The 20,647-nt window shown below is 35.7% G+C and overlaps 1 protein-coding gene across 7 annotated transcripts in view; it reads left to right on the top strand.

The window, feature by feature from the left end:
• Positions 1-19,311, top strand: part of cnot7 (CCR4-NOT transcription complex, subunit 7) — a 48,324-nt gene extending 29,013 nt beyond the window's left edge. For 6 of the 7 annotated variants that reach the window (XM_039750924.1, XM_039750923.1, XM_039750927.1 and 3 more), the window contains exons 6-7: positions 5,499-5,609; positions 18,456-19,311. In XM_039750924.1, coding sequence (XP_039606858.1) covers positions 5,499-5,609; positions 18,456-18,587 — 243 coding nt within the window. In that variant the 3' untranslated portion in view covers positions 18,588-19,311. The remainder of the gene's footprint in view (positions 1-5,498; positions 5,610-18,455) is intronic. The other variant, XM_039750929.1, reaches the window with a different exon arrangement.
• Positions 19,312-20,647: the final 1,336 nt, after the last annotated feature.

Below are 20,647 nucleotides of genomic sequence, written 5' to 3'. Positions count from 1 at the left end.
GTAATTCTCTTTTCATCAAGGTTATACACATGACTAATATACTGTGTCTCATCCCTTTTATCAATACACACCATAAACAAATATTCATTGTATTGTACAGTGACAGTAAAGGTATCTTGCAAGTGCAGAATGATCTGAGAATTTCTGTAAGTGACGTGACCTGATGTTATATTTGTATTCTGAGGTGTATGAAGTGAAGAGAAATGGAGACAGGACTGTACCTTGTAGTGCTCCTGTGTTGCTTACATCCAGTTTGCACAACAGTCCATTATCCAGGGCACCATAGGCTCATCCACCTGCATATCTCTGAGTTTACTGCTTAACAGGGATGTCTGGAAGGTATTCAAGGCTCTGGAGAAATCACAAATCATAATCATCACAGTACTGCCAGCTTTGTCCAGGTGACAGTAAGCCTTTTAGAGCAGATAGATAATTGCATCCTCCACTCCAATCCTTGTCCGATAGGCAAACTGCAGTGTAGTCCAGGTCCAGCCTCTCAAAGGTCTTCATGATGTGAGATGTCAGTGGCACTGCTCTGTAGTCATTAGGTGAAGAGGTGCCAGGAACAGTGCAGTATGTTTTCCTCAGTACTGGCTCATTCTGAAGTCTTAGGAACAGATTGAACAGATGGCATATGACACCACGAAGTTGCTCAGTGCAGGCCTTCTGGACTTGTCTTCTTACTTGGTCTTCAGTTATGGACAATCTATAATGATGGTCAGAACATTCCAGTTGACGTGATTGGATTTGTTAATCTAGTAGGGATGGTGTGGGAGACTGGTCATTGCAAGAAGGTGGCAGTGGGAGTGGAAATCTATTTAAAAAAAAATGGTTCAGGCGTTAGCTTTGTTCACATCTCCTTCTAGCACCCAATTCCTGGATTGCTTGAGTCCCATAATTATGCCCAGTCCATTACACACATCATTCATGTTATTCTGAGTGAGTTTGTTTCCTATTTTAGCTTTGTAAGCACCCTTTCCTTCCTTTTTCTTTAGTACACACTGTACATCCTTCAGATCCTCTTTGTCACCAGATTTGAATGCTCTCTTTTTCTCGTTCAGGAGTCCTTTTGGCACCTTAGTTAATCGTGGACTTATTTGGAAAGCACAACACTCTCTTTCTCAGTACCACTGTGTTGACAAAGAAGTTAATAAAGTGTGTGATGCAATGACAGAGTCAATTTTGTCCCCATGTGACTTACACATCATTTCCCCATTTTGTCCTTTGCAAGCAGTCATTCAGAGCCATTTCAGCTTCTAGGCTCCAGTTCCTCACTGTTCTGGTGGGTAACAGGTTGCCATCTAATAACAGTCTTGTAGCTGGGAATAAGATGAATCAGGTTGTGGTCAGAGTTGCCTAAAGGAACCAATAGATTATACTTGAGGCATCTTTTAACATTTGAATACAGCAGGTCCAGCTTGTTGTTTCCTTGATATAAATTTGCCATTTTTATTTCCAATGTCACATGGCTGAAGTCATCACATATTATAACTATTTTTTATTATTTTTATACAATATAGTGAGAATGTACAGCAGACAGTCTCTGGGTATGGTAATTGAACCCATGATGCATTTAATGTAAAACTGAATTCTACAATGCTTCAGAGTTAAACTAAAAGCAATGCTAGCAAATCAAGCATAGTCTTGAGTCCTTCATCAAACATGTTGTTCTTAATACTTAAAACTTTGCTCAGAATCTGAGTCAAACTTTGTGCATAGCGCTGCGTAAAGACTATGGAGGAATATTTTGGACAAAATTAAATAAATAAATAAATGCGCAAATAAAAGTACTGTGAAATGTGAGCATAAATAAATAAATGTGTCATGAAATGAGTGCCTAAATAAATAAACATGTCATGAAATGAGAGCATAAATAAATAAATGTGTCAGAAAATGTTTTTTGTTGCTTATTTATTTATTTAATTAATTTTGTCCGTAACATTCCTCGAAACCATCATGAAATACGACTTGAAATAAAACTGTCACTTTCACTCGTCAAAGTTGAGAGGGTGGGCTCTAACGCACCCTCCATTTACTGATTGGTGAATCGATACCACAAGAACTAATCAGAAAAATGCTTACTACAGCCGATGAGATGGATTCTGCCGAAGATGATATGTATTTCAGAGAGAGAATTGAAGGTTTATCGGAAGAAATTGCAATGTTGTTACAATGTTTGCCACTGATCAGAGTTGTAAAGTTGTTTGAAAAAGTAGCTGCGAATATGCACCTGACTTTATACTCATAAAACAAGGGTCAAATAGAGTTCAAAATATTTGTTGGTGCTGCTTTGGGCATTCCATGTCAAAGTACCTAAACTAATACAGCCGTATATAAAACTGGCTCATTCGCCTTGTGATCATCTTTTCCGATACACCATATAGGTCTGTAATCGGTCGTACTTTTAAACCTTCTTCCGATAAATCTTCAATTCTCTCTCTGAAATACGTAATAACTTCGGCAGAATCCATTTCATCGGCAGTAGTAAGCATTTTTCTAATTAATTCTTGTGCTATCGATTCACCAATCAGTAACTAGAGGGTGTGTTAGAGCCCACCCTCTCAACTTTGACGAGTGAAAGTGACAGTTTTATTTCAAGACATATTTCATAATGGTTTGGAGGAATGTTATGGACAAAATTAAATAAATAAATAAGCAACAAAAAACATATTTCGTGACACATTTATTTATGCTCTCATTTCATGAAATATTTATTTAGGCTGTCGTTTCATGACACATTTATTTATTTATGCTCACATTTCACAGTAATTTTATTTATTTGTGCATTTATTTATTCAGTTTTGTCCAAAATATTCCTCCATAAAAGACAAGCTATTACATAGGCATTTTATTTGTTTTCATATGCGCACAGCTGTGACATGTATTACAAATGACCAATCATTGGCAACTATACATCCTTAGGATGTTCTGAAACTCAGTCCAGTGGTAATGAGTCTTTCACTGTAATTAGCTCAGTGTAGGAAGGAAATTTGATAAAATCAGACTAACCATGGCTGTGATGCACTGCTTTCCTAAAGGTATCTGTGTGCAAATCGCACATTTTAATAACGAAAGAGCACAGACAACTTGGAAACTTAGAATTTATTTGAAAGAAGACACTTTTGGGTATGTAAAAGCACTATTATTACATCGTACGCAAGCAACTTTGAAATATGGTGGTGTCCCTTGCAAATCTTGGCCTTAAGTGGTTAAGTGAAAGGGTTAATATTTACTGATTCTATGTATTGTTACATTTATACATGCAGCAAAAGGAAAAATTAGAATTGGCTCATTTCCAAAATTAAATAAACCTTAATGTTGATTAGTAGAGTCAAAAATTGTTTTCAAATAATCAGAAGCTGAAGTGGTTAGGTACCCAATTAAAGAGCCAGTCACCAGGGTATTTTGTGTTTGAGCCTATATAAAAGAAACAGAGCAGTAATTTTTGTCAGACCTATCCAACACTCCATGTTTGCCTATTCTCTGAAGATGTTGGGATGACTTTTGCAAATGCTCTTTAGTATGACCATTACAGCAGTTAGAAGTTTAATCTAAAGTAACCTCAGAGCCATATCCAAGGACTTCTAATCTACTGTGATGTGGCTGTTCTATTAGAAATACAAGACCAATATATGAAATTAATGGAAAGGCTACCTGGAATGTAAATATTAATAGTACTAAGCTTACAAATACCAGCAACATTTTGGAAGAATGGTTTTTGACAAACATGAGAGGAAGAGAGTCATGATTTATGTCTGCTTTTCATTCTGTTGACACAGGGATTTTACCATAAATGGGGAAACTAGGCCTCATAAATCCTGTCAAAATATTGAAGAGCAGACCATCGACCACCTGTCCAGAACATGAAGTTGACAGAGCTATTTGTCTTACAGCGTAATGATGATCATAAATATTATGTCAGACCTACCAAAGAATGTATTAAGATGAGGAAATTTAATATTTCAAATCTGCTGAGTCAGAGTCCAGATCTTAAGAGCCAATGAAATTGCCAGGCCAGTCATGCAATTAAATCTTGAGCAGTTAAAGCAGGCTGGTAAGGAAGAAGATGGAAAAATTCTTTAAAGCTATTATCAGAGGCTAATCGGTAACTTTAGTAAATGTATTGCTGCTTTTATAATGTCTAAATTATGGTGCAATGATAAACAAATGAAAAAGTAAACTTTTGCATCAAGAAGCACATATTTTAAATGTTTGTTTTTAATAAAGAAATTGTGTTTTGCATCTGTGTCAATAATTTTGTCTATCTTCTTTAATATTAAAGTTTTTTTATTCACATAATAAAAGGTGTACTTTGTCTGTTATTTTTTAATCACATAATAAAAAGTCTGCAGTCCAATGCACATACAGCTGCATTATTAAAATAAAAAAAAAAAAATACTGAACAAAACAAATGTTACCCATTGTGCCAAAGTGAGTTTTAAAAGCACTGCCCTGAACAGCAGTACTTTCAATAGCCTTGTTGCCAGCATGTCCTCATAATCTGAACCTTGTATGAACTATGATGCTGTAAACGCTTCTTGAAAGGTTTTCTTAGATCTGTGCAGAATGCACATACTGAGCAGAAACAAAACAAGCTGCAAAATTCTCAGGTGATTCAAGGAACCTTGGTGCTGAAAATAAAACAGTTAAGACCTGGTGTCTCTATTTCAGATTACAAGTAAACTTTTGGGTCCCTTATTACCCAAATATTTCTTCCATTTTGGGTGTAATGTAAATTATGCAGTGTTGTCTTGAAAATGTTCTTTAGGTTCTATTTGGTACTGGTTGACTAGCAGAAGAGGTTTTTATAGCCTGTTCTTATCATATTCTTTTTTTAGATAATCAGGCTGTTGTCAGTTTCATTACCCGTTTCTGCGTTCTGACACGTACATGTATTGTACAAACAATTCAAACAAGAAAAATAAAGTGTAAATAAAACAAAAACTACAGTAAGCCTTGTTTCTCCTTATTCTGGATTCAAGCTGAATAGATTCACTGTAGGGGGTTCTCAAATATGGACCTCTTTGTCATATGCTTGCTTACCTGTAGTAGCAGGTGACATTAGTAATCTAGAAAACGATTACCAATTTGGACTTTAAATCATAGATAGATGGAAACCAGAGTGCAATGTCCTCTTTGGTGTGAGCTGCTTCTTTTAATTTGAGTTTGCTCTTTAATTCTGTATTAAAAAGTAGTTAAATCAGAAAAGCTTTACAATGACTATTTTGTTGCATGTTGCACTTTATCAACAAAGTTCAACCTAAGTCTGAATTTTTACTGTATTTTACTACATACTCAAAATTACTTACTCCCTAGGACGACACCAAACAAATCTTTATTTTTCATTTTTGCTATACTGCTCTCTTGCATCAATATAGTATGTGAGATACATTTTAAAGGTGGAATTTTACTTTGTTAATGTAGTTGTTTGATTTTTTTTTTCTTTGAAGCATCAATTTATTTTCTGATCAATTCTCATATTTTGTATTTTTAAAAAGGGTGGCTTGCAAGAAGTTGCAGAGCAGTTAGAATTAGAGAGAATAGGGCCGCAGCATCAAGCTGGCTCAGACTCTCTACTTACAGGCATGGCCTTCTTTAAAATGAGAGAGGTAAGTTGGAACTTCTAGTTTTCTTGTATTGTTCATGACAGATTATCATGTAGTAAATCATTTTCATTGGGTAAACAAGAAGGGTTATTTCTTCTGATTGTGAAATACGGAACATAAATATTTTCAAATTTTATTTATTTTTTGCTATTTTTGAAAGAAATATTGATTAGTATGATAAACTGTATATTTAGCTATTAACAGAATGGTAAAGTAGCCTTTGATAATTTTCCAATCTTAACTAAGCCAGAAATAAACCTACAATCTGCCCATCCTTCTCCTTATGCACTGTCAGTCCTTGTCTGTCGATCTATCCATCCATCTTCTAAACACACTTTATACTTATCAGTGTTGTAGGGGAATGTGGGGCCTACCCAGCAAACTGTGAGTGCAAGGCAGGGACAAGGTGAACATACAGACAGTCACACACCTACCCACTAATTTAGAATTACCAATCTGCCTAACCTGCATGTCTTTAGATTGTGGTTTGAGGAAACCAATGCCCTGAGAGAAAGCCCATGTGAACATGGGGACAACATAAAAACTCCACTTGGGGAGGACCTGGAACATGAACCTTGATATCCTCATTGCAAGGCAGAATTGCTAACACTGCAACACAGTAAAGCCTAGTCTTAATCTATTGTTTCATAATTTGGGTGCCACCAAGACATTACTTTCAAATGCTATGTTTTAAGAATATTGAAAAACTCTTCAAATCATTCAACCATAGGGGAATGATTAGCCAAGACAAGGGTTTTTTTTTATTTCTGTCTGGAACATAATGTGTAATTAGGATTTCATGTTACATGTAAGGAAGAATGTTGTAGTATAATGAAAGTAAATCTAGGTTGGTATGCAGTTATTGCAGACAGTTTTTGTAAGGAATGGACTTGGGTAGATGTAGGACAAAACCAGTTATCCATGCAATCAATCAGATAGATAGATAAATAAATGTAAATTTAAAGAAATTGCTTAAAGTATAAGCATTTAGTTTGGGATATTGGGAGGAAGCACTGAATTGCCTGATAACAGTGAACAGAAAAGATCCCCAGAGGCTCTGCATAGCACAGTGTGTTGGAATGAGCTTGTGGTTAAAAGTGCTCCAAGAGAGCACCTCCTGGAGGGGATAAAGGAGATTATTCATGATGATAATTTTGCCACCATCCTCTTCTCCATAACCGCATTCAGTGTGTCCAGGGTTACTTATGTGATCGAGCAGGCTTTTCTGATGTTTGTTCTGCTCTAGCTTTTCTCGTACAGCACCACTTTATTGTCAGACCAGTCCAGTTTGCTGTTTATGTCAACCCCCATGTACTTGTAACTCAGCTCCACTTCAATGTCTTCACCCTGAATGGTGACTGGCATCAGGTTCTTAGGCACACTGCAAGTCCACCACCAATTGTTTGGTCTTGTTGATGTTGAGTTGCAGGTGGTTATATTTGGACCACAAGATGAAATCCACCACAAGCCTCTTGTACTCCGACCTGTACTTATTATTGATGCAGCTTATGGTGTGGGAGTCATTGAAGAATTTCTGTAGGTGTGCTGATTTTATACTGGAAGTGTGTTATGTTGACACTTTGGAGCTCCAGTATTACATACTACCATGTCTGGCACACAGTCTGTGAGCCTCATAAACTGCCATTTGTTGGTCAAGTAGTCCATGACCCAGAAGATTCTGGGAGTGTTCAGCTGTATTGCCCTTAGCTTTATTCCGTCAATGAGACAAAATCATGTGCTTTCAGCTAAAATGGAAAAAATCAAAAAACATTATTCAGTCTATGGTATCTACTTTGTCCAGTTGAGAGTAGGATGTTTTCTACAGCTTCAGAACCTTCTGCGAACTCAAGAAAAGAGAGAACAGGTGCCGAAAGACCACAAAGAGCTGACTGGCACGTGTTTTCAGTACCCTGGGGCTGATTCAGTCTGGCCCTGCAGCCTTGTTCATGCAGAGGGCCCCCAGCTGTCTCCATTTGTATTTGGCAGAGAAAGACAGTCCTAGAGGTGGAAGGGGCCTGGAAAATGCAGGTGTGATATCATTGTATGGGGATGTCGTGCAGGGTAATGATGGAAGTTTGGATTCTGGAAACTCCACAGTTTGCACACAAAGGGGGGAGGCCTGGACTGACAAGAGTGAGTCAAACCTTTTGAAGAACTGGTTCAGTTCATTAGCTCTATTCTTGTTCCCTTTTTCTACATATTTTACAGATTACTTGTAGCCAGTGATGGTCCTCATCCCATTCCACATTTCTTCACGTTCTGCTGTAATTTGTGCTTAAATTTATGTCTCTGTAGTGGGCTTTCCATTTCACAATAGCTGTTTCTATTGCTGTGACTGCACAGTTTGATTTCCTTCTTATCTCCAGACCTGAAGGCCCTCTTCTTATTCAATTGGCTTTTAGATCTTTTGTGATCCATGGTTTGTTGTTGGGAAAACAGTACACTGTCTTTGTGGGAACTTTGTTATCCACACAGAACTTGGTTTAATCTGTGATACAGTGGTTGAGTCCCTCAATGTCCTCAGCATGTGACTCACAAAGTATTTTCTCAAAGACATCCATCAAAGCATCGTCAGCCTCTGATGTACATTCCTGTAATATAAGGCTTCTTATCATTAATGTTCAGCTATTAAAATTGTAAGAATGTAACCTTTTATAATCCGGTTTTGTTTTAGAATCTTAACTATGCAAACTTGATTTCCTCCTTGTTTTGTTCTTTTTAGTATATTTTTAGTTACAAATATTTTATAAACTAAAAAAGGGCAGAAACAAGTTTTTTTTTGTTATCACATATCTCTTTAAAGTTGCAAAACCTGCAAAGAGAAGCTGAAGCAGCTGCGTTACAAACAAGCTTACAAGAACTTCCTTTGCTCACCTGACTCTAACAAAACCAGAAATTAGCCCCTAGCTGAACTGGGCCAGCCCCTGTGAACACAAAATACAAAAACATAGCATCTCTCTGCTGCATTTATTTAGTTGTAATTGGTTAAAAAATAATTATGATGTTATGATTTTGCACATTTAGACACTGGCGTGTGTTGTTGCCAGTGAGTGGAGTGCTGCAGTCATGATGTTGCAATTTACAAGCAGAGCTGAAGCAGTTGCTGCACTGTTTGTGTGTTTCTGCTGCACCTTGAAAATGTTCATTTGTATCATTTTATGATGCATGGCATTTAACATGGGCACAAAAAATATTTGCAAACAGCCCTCCTTTCAAGTGTGTTTATCTGTATTAATACCTTGATTTTTCTTTGCTCACACAAGTGTGAATTACCAAATGAGGAAAGTATTAGTTAGCCCTCACAACAATATAGAACAATATAAAAAAGCAGCCAGTCAGACAGTGTCAATGTTTTAAGCTGACTCACATAGCCTCTTGCTATAGTTAAGATACATGTCATTGACCTTGATATTTAATGTACGAGAGAAACGTGATATCAAAGCCAATTTCACAGATGTGGGTACATTAGCAGCCACAGTTCTTTGTACATTATCAAAAAAAACAAAAACACATGAAACCTCTCAGCACTGGCATCTTTTGGTAAAATGTTTCTCCATATTAAGAAATTTGGGTAAGCTATCCTATGATATTTGATGAGTTGCTTTTGTGTTTCAGAATAATAGTATGAAACAGTGTTCAGTGAACTATATCATAATTTCAGTTGAAATACTCTAAACCTGAGTTCACTGCATTCTGCTTGTTGATGTATAGCTTTATTCTGATATCTTGTCAGTAATTCAAACAAACACATATGCAGTGCAGCAAGGCAATAAAATTTGCCAAAATAAATTTAAATTCACTGTATAATCTATAGGATTATCCCGTATTACTGTAAATAAAAATTGAATAAAGATTGTGAACATGTTTATCCTAATATGAATCAGAACATAATGTCAGTTTATAGATTACTGAGGCAATATTTGGAAAAAAAAAATATGCAGAAAATATCTAGAAAAACATTTATTGATGTTGGTCAGCCTAGTACAACACCATTTACGAATAAGACATTTTACGCATGTAAAAAGGTGGAATGCTGTTGACTAATAAGAGCCTGAATGTTTGTCTTATGTTTGCCAAAATGCACCTAAATGATCCTCAAGATTTCTGGAACAATTTTCATTTTATTTTTTTTATTAAAGTGGAACTTTATGGATAACTTGTACTCCTTTCTGTGGAGAAAATCTTCATGCTATACTCTACGCTAATAGATGTCATACCCATTATAATTGTCAAATATGGTCATGATAGTGTTATGTTACTATGGGGAAAAAAAGCTGATCAAATCACCATCACTGAGGAAACAATGAACTCTGCATTTTTGAGAGGATTCATTAAAAGAATGTGACATGACCCCAGGGCCTACAATTGGTGGTAGTGTACTACACTAAGGTAACAAAATTTCCTGTCAGACTAACTTTAACAGTACTAAGGGTCTGATAGATTACTACATTTTTCCACTATGTAATGACTGTTGGCAGTATATCTTTTACATAGCCTTTCTAATAATAGTTTCGAGGGTCTGTTTATGGAATTTTCCATAGTGGAGTAGATAGGTGGTATGATTAAAGTACCCTGGACGGGAGATAAGGCATTTTTGGCGCTTTTCCACTGCATAGTACGGCACAGCACGGTTCATTACAGCTCACCTTGGTTCGGCTCGATTTGCGTTTCGACTGCAGTTTAGTACCGCTTTAGAGTGGGCGGGATTATTCACGTGTCATTATAGTTGCGCCGACCTCCTGAAAAACTTTTTCATTCCACGTCGCGACATCCAGCTCTCGCTGGATCCGCTCCTCGGCTACCAACGAGGAACGCCTGTACTTCCTCAATAGACCACAAATACAGCCATTTTTGGTTAAAACAAAATGGTGCGTCCGAACCTTCGCTTGCTGTGCTAAAAATCTAGCGGGTCTGTTGTGTCTCGTGTCGCAAGTTCAGTGACGCAGTAATGACGATGTTGTCCGGCCAATCAGTGACCAGCAGAGTTTACACGTCATGTTTTGGTAACGGTTTGGCGCGCTTGGAACCTTGGCTGAGGTGGTACTAAAAAAAGGACCAGGTACTGTTCCCAGTGGAAAACCCCCCAAAAGTGAGCTGAACTGAACCGTGTCGTGCCGTACTATGCAGTGGAAAAGCGCCAATAGTTTGCAGGTGTAGGTGGGAGAAGCCACAACTCTGTTGCAGCCAGCAGCTCTCTCTCTTTTTTAATACCAATCCGATTGCTTGTAAACCTTTAAATCTTCTATGGATGCTTGCATTTTAAATTGGTGTTTGTGCGGCTTTGTCTTTAAAGTCATTGCACTGTAGTTTGGGATTTTTTTAAACAACCCCAATATAATAACAAAACATAATCCTATCAAATGAAGAGAACATAAATACAATAATATAAATAAATAAAATAAAGGTTCATCACTGCACAAGCCCTGCATGATTACATCATGAGTTCTTGCCATATTGTGAAAGAATTCTGAACAGATCATCATAAAGTTAACTTGATTTTTTCCTGCTTGATTTAAGGTAAAAGATGTTTCCCACTGAATTACAGAAAGTTGAGTGGAATTCTTCATTTGAGACAAATATGTATTTGTGTAAATAGTATGTTAATGCTTTTATCCCATCTTGCATTGCTTGGAAAATTGTTGCTAAGGTGTTAGTAGTGATTTTAAATTTAAGGCTGTTTGAGAGATGAACAGATATTTTTGCCCAAGACAATTTAAAGAGTATGGCATTTCCAAAAAGTGACCAAGTGATATGACAAGATACGTTATTTGTAAACAATGCATAATTTTTACTTGAACTGTGGTGAGCTTTAGTGCATATTGAACTAGAATCTATTTTGTGAAGGCTAGGTTCCATTTCTAACATTTTGATTTAAAGATCTCTTCGCCATCATACCTTGAGATGTTTTGATATTCTTGGGAGATGCTGTCTTGAGTCTTCGTCCAAACTAGCCAGTATCACCTCAAAGGTACATAATAGATGAAAAATGAGGGAATGTGGGTAGTTTGCTTTTGTCAATGCTTCTGATTTGCCTATAAAATAAAGTGTTTTGCTGAAAGATTACATTTTGGGGCAACATAGTTCAAAATACTGTACATAAATCCATTATCATTATGTCTGAATATCACAGTCAATTGAGACTTCTGTTTGTTGAATACTGCATAGGTTAAATAAGGCGTTGATTTTATTGTGCATAGGGGCAACACATAAGAGCTTCTCTGCCTTATCATATTTGCTTCATTGATTTCATATGTAAATTTCCCCTTGATGATCAACAAATATATCTGACAAGAAGTGTCTGTTTAATTGAAGGATAAAATAAAAAGTAGGAACTCATTAAGACATTAAAACAACTTTTCTTTTAAATTTTTCCAAACATTTGCATCTTTGTCAGCCCACCCAACCCCCCGTTTTTTCCAATGATGATATTTAGTGGCGACAAAAGCACAGAGCAATCCATACAAAGATTATTTTGAGTAGTAGTCCCTTTCTGTGCCTAACCACACAAGTGTAGTTTTTTTCAGTAATTTTTGATCAGTATATTACAGCTCTATGTTTGAGGTCCTGCTACAGTTTGTCTGCATTGTTCTAGTCAAGACTTTTTATAGTCCTTTCCAAAATGCCATTCATTTCATTCTGGTATGGGCCTGACTGTATGACCTGTCTCCCAGAAATGTATGCAGTCTTCAAACTCTCTACACTTGTAGTGACACTCAGTAATCCACCATATGTTCTGTTTTATTTTTTTATGTATTTTTACATCACTATCCTTTCCTTGAGTGATTATAATGATGTACATTATCGATTCATATTACAGAAAACACAATTTTATAAGCAGAGCCAAATTCTGGTCTTGTGTTAATGCATTCTTTGATTCTTGAACATTGCACAAAGTGTAGAGGAGATATGACAACTTTCAATATGTGTTGATTTAAAGGTTATGTTTAATTAAACAAGCATATTAAGATTATTATTATATAACTAAACTCTAATATTTGTTTTTTATATTTGACAATATAACATTTTAGTAGGTTTTCTGAGGTATTTGAGAAGTAACCTTCAGTAATTTTAACTGGATCCGTAAATCTTTTATTTATTTTTTAATTCTTTTTTATTCTCCTTAAGTATTTATACATCAGGGCCCTGGGACTATTTGTTTTGATTATATGGGTGCTTTAAATGAATAAATTAAATTAATTTATTTAATATAATGAATGAATGAATGAATTATGGACTTTGAAACTTTATATGCTATGCTGAAGAAGTTGGCCTTATTTTGAGTTGTAGTTTTGTTTTAAGCCACTAGATGGCAAACAAGTTTTTTTTTTTCTCGTTGTGGTTGTTTTATTTGATTATTTTTAATGGTCTTACATCGATTTAGAGCAGTGGTTCCCAAACTTTTTTTGGCCATGCCCCGCCTAGGCCTCTCTAAAATCACGATGTCTCCCACTCTAACATATACCTTATTCTAAGTGAACTCCTACTCACATGGAGGAAGCCCATAATGTCATTAATTTGGTCTAAATAAGCTTCCGACATGGAAACAAAAGATGGAAAGAATAGTTGAAGTACAGTACACCCCCAAAATTCCCGGGAGTTACGTTCCTAGAGCACCTGCGAATTATGAAAAACCGCAAATTTTGGATGTGGTTAAAAAAAAATGCCTATTTTTATAGTTTAAACCATAAGTATGCCCCCAAAACACTTTCATTTCAAACTCAGCTTAATACATTACCTAAAAAAAAATGTAAAGGTAAAACTGTATACTGTATTGCAGGTGTGGGCAAAGTCATTCCTGGAGGGCCGCAATGGCTGCAGGTTTTTGTTCCAACCCAGTTGCTTAATAAGAAGCACTTATTGCTCAAGTAACACTTCTGCTTCACTTTAGTTGTCTCGCTTGTTACAATTCTGAACTCTTATTGCTTGTTTTAGTCTTAAACAGCTGTTCTCTTGGTTTTTAATGGCTTTTTATTAGCAATAAGATTCAAATGACAAAAGAAAGCAGCTTTTATCCATTTAGCTTGTTACCATTTACACGTGTGTATTTATCATGCACTTTTGGGTTTAATTAAATACTTGGAAGGAAAGTGAAGAGAAAAAAGTGAAAGATTGAGTATTACTCATCCATTTTAGCCTTCAAATCATTTGGATGATATCCTTACAAAGGGGAAGAACATCTAGGATATGAGAATAGCCTGATATGGCAGAGTTAAAGCCCTAACAAGCCATGAAATTAAATTATTTGCAAGGATTGTTTTAAATTGAATTAAGTAACTAGTTTGGAGCAAAAACCTGCAGCCTCTGCGGCCCCCCAGGACTGACTTTGCCCACCCCTGCTGTACTGCTATGTCTCCCGCAGTGCTAGAATGTAAAATACTGATATTACCGCTATATTTACTGTAATTCATGCAAGTGTGTTTTCATTTCTAGAAGCCTTAGAAAGTGCAGGGTGTTTCAGTGGCATCTTGGGGCTTTAACCCTTAAACTGCCACATACTTGGGCATTAATGCATCCCTGGATTCCACTTACTTTTTTGCTGCACTTTTTAAGTGAATGTCACAATTCACAAAGAAAAAGTGAAATTTTAATAGAATACATTATTTTAATGCAAAGAGCATCACAGTTACTGCAACACTGATCATTTTACACACTGCTAATGAACTGTAAAAACTATTTAAAAAAACTACTTGAACAATATGTACAAGGTGCAACTGACGCCATGGATGAAATTCAGTAAATCACCAACCAACTGCGTTTGAACTGGCTGCACGCAAGCACACAGAGGTAAGCGCTGATGCTTGCAGTCTAGTCTAGTGCAGTGGCTCAATCCCAGGGACAGTGAAGCTGCAGTGCTGCAGGGGCTGGCATTGGTCATGAACTGGCTGCTCAACGAATGTATGGCACTGACTGATCAGCTCCTGCATACTTGCAAATTGGCACTGGGAAACGACTATAGCCGGTTGCGATGGTTTAAGGGTTAAGAGGAACAAAACAGAAAACACAAGAACACTCAGCTGGAGATGCATCACAGTCAATCAGCTGAAAGGAGAAATGAATAACGCTGTAGCATTCCGGTGCTGCTAAGATTTACGGTGATTTATTTATTTTTATGGTGGAGGTTCCAGTGATGCACCCAGCCTTGGCCTGACCTGCACACACTCACAAACAGAGACAAAAACAAAGCATACCGGTAATCAAACAGCAAATAAAGAATGTAATGAAAACAAATTAAGTAAATGAAAACGAAACCAGCTCTGTTCCCCTTACGGCGATTACACAAAAAATACAACAAAGCACAAACAAAACACACACAGTAAATCATGATAACTTTCATGAAAAATGGCAACGGATGAAATGTAATGATGAAAATAGACAGTCCAGAGATCCGCACGTTGAATGGGAATGTAAAGATAGTTCTACCACTGGTTCCTGAAATGGTGAAGATGGGTGGACAGGTTCAGGAGCGCTCCTTTCTTTGCAGGATGGCCATGAATCCACTTACAGTCCTCATGTACACAGGCAGACGGCAGACAATCCAGACGGCAAACACGAAATGATCCAGGACAAAACGAATAAGTACAGGTAGCCCTACAGAAGGCAGGAACTTGAAACACAAATTACAGAAACTTTTTTTTTTTTGCTTTTGGTCACCGCACTGACATCCTTTGACCCCCAACAGATTGCTGGGAGTTGCAGTTTCAAATTCTATTGGCTACTTTCACCATCCCAAGCCGCATTTTCCTCTACAGTTGCTTCCTGTTCTCTCTGCAGTACAGTATTGCCACAAAAAAGCCATAAAAATTGTAGAGGATATTTGCTGTTTCACTAACAATTATTAGATAGGTTGTAAGGAAAAATCCGTGAACAATTGAAGTCACGAACTCTGAACCCTGACTTTGTGGGGGTCTATTGTACTAACAGTAGACATAGAATTACTAGACGCCGCATGACCAGTAGCATCGTATGTCAATGGTGCCGCCATATTGCGAGTGGCACTGCTGTGAAGTAATGGATAAAGATGCCTCATGCATGTGCTGCTTGGGATTGTACAAACTGCTGTACACGCCAAACCAGATCCCGGGGATTCCATTTCATAGGTAAGGCTGAACAATTGGTTATATTTGGCCGTTAGAAAATCACGTTTTATAATCTTAACTTTAGCTACGCCAGGCTAAGCTAGCAAAGCTATGCATTTATGTGCTCAAGTGAGCCTCCAAACAAAGTTTTGGCTAAACGTATTTAGTCACTAACTATGCAGATTGTTGGTAGCTGTTAACATTTCTCAGACTTTGAAGGTTTCCCAAAGAAGTCCACCTCAGGAAGCAGTAGGAGGTAGCCCTTAGACGGGATTTTGAGAAAGCTGTCCTGTGATGTGTGCCATGCTAGTTTGGTAACAGATGCTCTACCAGGATACTATGATCTATGATGTTCATTTCTTTAGTTGTGTCTGTCTTCCACAAACTACGGCTGCACCATATTGCCAGACTGAATACTCTCAAATTACAGGATCTGAGCGATCAAGAGGGATTGTAAGTCTGTAGGAGATCAGTGAGGTGGGGGGAGCAAGACTGTGGAGAGCTTTAAATGTTTAGAGCGGTATTTTGTATTATATTCAGTAGTGAACAGGGAGCCAGTGAAGTTGAGAGAGAATAGGTGTAATATGTTCAGTGGATTTAATAACAGCAGGTTATTATCCTGGCAACAGAATTTTGAAGAGGTTGTAAGCGATGGATATGTTTTTGTGGGATACCAGATAGAATAGCATTACAATAATCTATACGTGAGGTGACTCGGGCATTAATACTTCAGTACTGTGTTGCGTAAGAACAGGACGAAGTCTAGAAATGTTTCGGAGATGGAAGAAGGCAGTCCAAGAAATGTTACTTATATGGGAGGAATTACTTAATAATAATACTAATTATTATTTTTATTATTTAATAATTGCCATTATTAGTGTATAAATGGATATAAATAATTGCATATAAACGATTGACCAAAATCTGTTGTATGTAAACGATACTGTTTTAAACGTTACTGTTTTTTCATCATCAGAAAACCCGGTTTCCAAGTCTACCCGTATTAGTTTAAATGGCACTTTTGCCACTCGCAATATGGTGGATGCGCTGACGTATCGTGTCGACTGGGCAACACAGTGAATGCGGCGTCTATCTATATTTCTATGGTACTGACAAAGAAATCACTAAGAAATTGTTAAAAATATATATATAATATGACGTAATATGAAAATATAGCAAATACAGTTTTGAAAACATAACAGATGTGATATTCATAAATATAAAATAACTTAATGACAGCTTTTTCTGTAATATTTTGATCATTATATTTTTTGTTATATTGCAAAATTTGATAATTATTGTTATAATTCATGTTATTTTAATGGTAAAAATGATTTCTAAGTAGAAAAACACAAGCCGGTTGTAAAATCATAAATTAAAGGGTTCTTCACCATCCCTTCTATGTTTATATAAATATACAAATGCCTCTGTAAAAAATAAAAATTATTTGTTTATTTTTTTTGTCATTTTTAAAATTTCTGACATGTGAATGTCTGTTTTTTCATTTTATAAATTGTTTAACATACCTAAATTCTCGAATTGCCCCCCTAAAAAATCAAATTGCCCCACGTTGGAAATCACCGATTTAGAGGTTAAACCCTACCACCCAAAAATATAAAAGTATTAAATTAGAAAGTTAATAGTCTTTCATGCATTTTGCTGTACATTTTTCACAGCATCTTCAGCTTTTTTTCCCCCTTTTTTTATGGGGTAAACTTGTCAGATGTACTATCCTCTTCATAGATTCTTATTTTTAAGACAGACTCATTCTGCCCTGGTTTTTGCCCTTTTTTACTATAAGAAATCTTCACACAGTATTACAAAATAGAAAAAAAAAGAAATTTAGTTCACTTTATGTTTTATGTAAAGTTCATTTCCACTTACAAGCACCACACACTATGCAGCATTACAAATACAGAATAGTAAAATTAGAACACATTAAAAAATGCATACAGCTTGGGTGTTTTATACTTTATTGCTTGTTTAGCTTTGATACGGTTTGTGTATTGCATCCAGAAGTACAGTATCCATTAAAACTGCCCAAGTGTATTCTTTGTTTTTAAAATGTTTTTGCAATTTAGGTAGATGGCAACACACTGCTTTTGCAAACTGAGGCATTTTGTATTGTATTGTATATTGTATTTCATATTGTATATATACAATATTGTATATTGTATTTCATACAATACAATTACAATATTAATTGTAATCTAATAAGCCTCGTCAATGCAGTGAGTATTCTTGTTTTTTATTGGCACAATTAGGAGTTTAAATATTGCAAGCCACAAATATTTGCACATTGATTCATTTCACTAAATGTGCATTGAAAATACTTGAATGATTTTGAGTCTTTTGTAGAAGTGATAAAAGGTTTTGTGCTTAGAGCATATTGACTGTTTTTTATGTGTTTCATTATTTAATTTCAGTTTTTTTTGTTGTAATTAGTTGTATATAGCAGTAAATTAATGTAAGAAGTGGAAACACATGGTATGTTTTTCATACATATGTTTAGATAGTTGGGGGCATAAGTGGCAATAAAGAACAAGATTTATGTAATATTTTGCAAAAAAGCAGAACATCCATCACAAACATGCTATTTTATATTCTCAGATGAATATTCACAAATTGAAGGAATGTAAAATGTCTGCTTCCTCTGCAACCAATTCATACCTATTCAGTTTAACTGTACATTGTGTCTGCTTAGCCTTATACAGTTATGTAAGCTTAGTATGAAACATGCAGTAAACAATGTACTTTTTTTGTCCTTTTTCAGATGTTCTTTGAGGATCACATTGATGATGCTAAGTACTGTGGCCATTTATATGGTCTTGGTTCAGGTTCATCCTATGTTCAGAATGGCACCGGCAATGCATATGAGGAAGAAGCTAACAAACAACAATCATGACATGATGGATTTACACTTAAAAGGCTGCATTTCGCTCATTTCATTTTAACTTTATTTCTGGAGGATGCGACAATAAGGCCTTTTGTTTATAACATTGCATATTCTCTTTCCTTTCTTTCTTTTTAGAATGTTAAACAGCAAGACGAATTACAATTATTTTATTGCTGCAGACTTTATTGCAAAGAAAGACGGAAAGTAAACTTTGTTATTTGTTCATAGGTCTTCAAATGTGTTTTGAAAGGAAGATAGCAATTGCTAATACCTTGATTTCCATCTGGTTCAGATTTCTCTAGTTTGGCAATCATTATAAATTGGCTGTTCACTCATTTCATTTCATGTGTAGCACTTAAAAAAAAAAAAGTGTTATCTTTTAGTTTTTCAGAAAGGAGGACCATGCAAATATGCACTTTATACATCAAGCCTACATTCTGTATTTTATCTACTTTTGTGGCCATTTTCTTCATTCTGCTTAACTATTCTCTGCCCCTCAATTTTTTTAGGGAGAACTCAAATATTTTTTAGTTAAATTCATCTTCCAAAGTTTTGCCTTAAAAAAAAGCAAATCACATTTTGTGTTGTCTCTGCTGCTTTTTCACCTACATGTGTACTCATTCCTAGTAAACTAGTACCCTTTTTTGTTTTTTTTTTTGCTGACATTTCATCCCCACATTTAGACCTCAGTGTCAGCATCTCTATTAGTTTGGTTCATAATAACTAAAAAAAACTACATACATGCTTCCATAACAAAACTAGAACTTTGCACAAGAGGTATATTAGGTAAATCCAAATGTTTGTCAGTTAACATCTATTTTTTATTATTTAAAAATAAACTTGTACATTTTGTAGGGTTTTACTAAAAAAGGTTTTATTAATTTAGGAAACAATATTTCGTAGTGCAGATCTTAATCAGATCTTAATGCAGACATTTTGGCTGGGAATCATTTTTACTTGTAATGCTAAAAAAGTGCAGTGCTGTTTATAATGCTTTCCCCCCCACTGTTATTCCTGTATTGTTGCATGTATGGAAATGCATTTTTCAAAATTCATATGTAACCAATAATTACATTTACTTTAAACTGTGGATTGCATGAATGTTGTATGTATACCACCAGGGATGAACAAGAAACTCTTCAGATTCCTCAGTTTACCACCAATCTGTTTTTTCCCCTTTCCAGAACCCATTTGTAATTTGATTGTCCCTTTTAAAAAAAAAAAAAAAAAAAGAAAAGAAATTTGTCAAGAAAGGGCATTTGTTTTTAAAGCTTTTGTAAATAAAGGCTTCAGAATTGTTTTCTTATATGTAGTCTTTTTTTAATATTGCAGATGTACTCTAAATGTTTACATGCTTGTCATTCAGCTTCACAGCCAGTTTACCAAATGTGTCTTAGTTATTATTTTTAAGCAGAGAACATCCTCAAAACAGATGACCCAAAGAAGCAGGTGCCTGACAAAATGCCTTAAAGGTGCGGTCTTGCTTGGGTACGTTTTTGACAATCTTTAGTAAAACGTGATGTGTAGTGTGTGTACTTTTGAGTAAGTTGAACAATGTTTTTTTGCATATTGAGACTGTTTTTTATTTAAAGTTTGTTTTCTTTCATTACCTGAAAATCTAATTGAATGATTTTGTTCCTAAAGCTGTATTAAAGTATTTTTGTATATTGTTTTAAAGGAAAGCTATATTGAAGCTAAAGAGTAAAACATCGGCAGTAGATTAGTAAAGAAATATTAGGACAGTTAACCATTTTGTCTCTGCAAAGTCTCTAACTTACATTTAGTAGAAAAAATGTTTTTACCAATGATTGTATTTGACTCAGACATATACAGATATTACCAAAACAAGAGTCTCTAAAGGTTTTGATGCAAAATGTGTTACATATATTAAATGATGCATACTTTAGGGGCAGCAGAAAAACATAATTATATTGTAAGAGTCCTAATAACAGTAGCATCTTAGCCGTTGATTATCTCCTACACGGGTACAATATTCTAACTTACTGAATAACAATGGAATGTCTTCTTTGTTGACAAGTTATTAGTATTGTTATACAGTAAATAATAGA

Source organism: Polypterus senegalus, chromosome 4, assembly GCF_016835505.1.
Source record: "Polypterus senegalus isolate Bchr_013 chromosome 4, ASM1683550v1, whole genome shotgun sequence".
Taxonomy (NCBI): Eukaryota; Metazoa; Chordata; class Cladistia; order Polypteriformes; family Polypteridae; genus Polypterus; species Polypterus senegalus.
The sequence above is the reverse complement of the archived record's forward strand: the minus strand, read 5'-3'. Positions and strand labels throughout refer to the sequence as shown.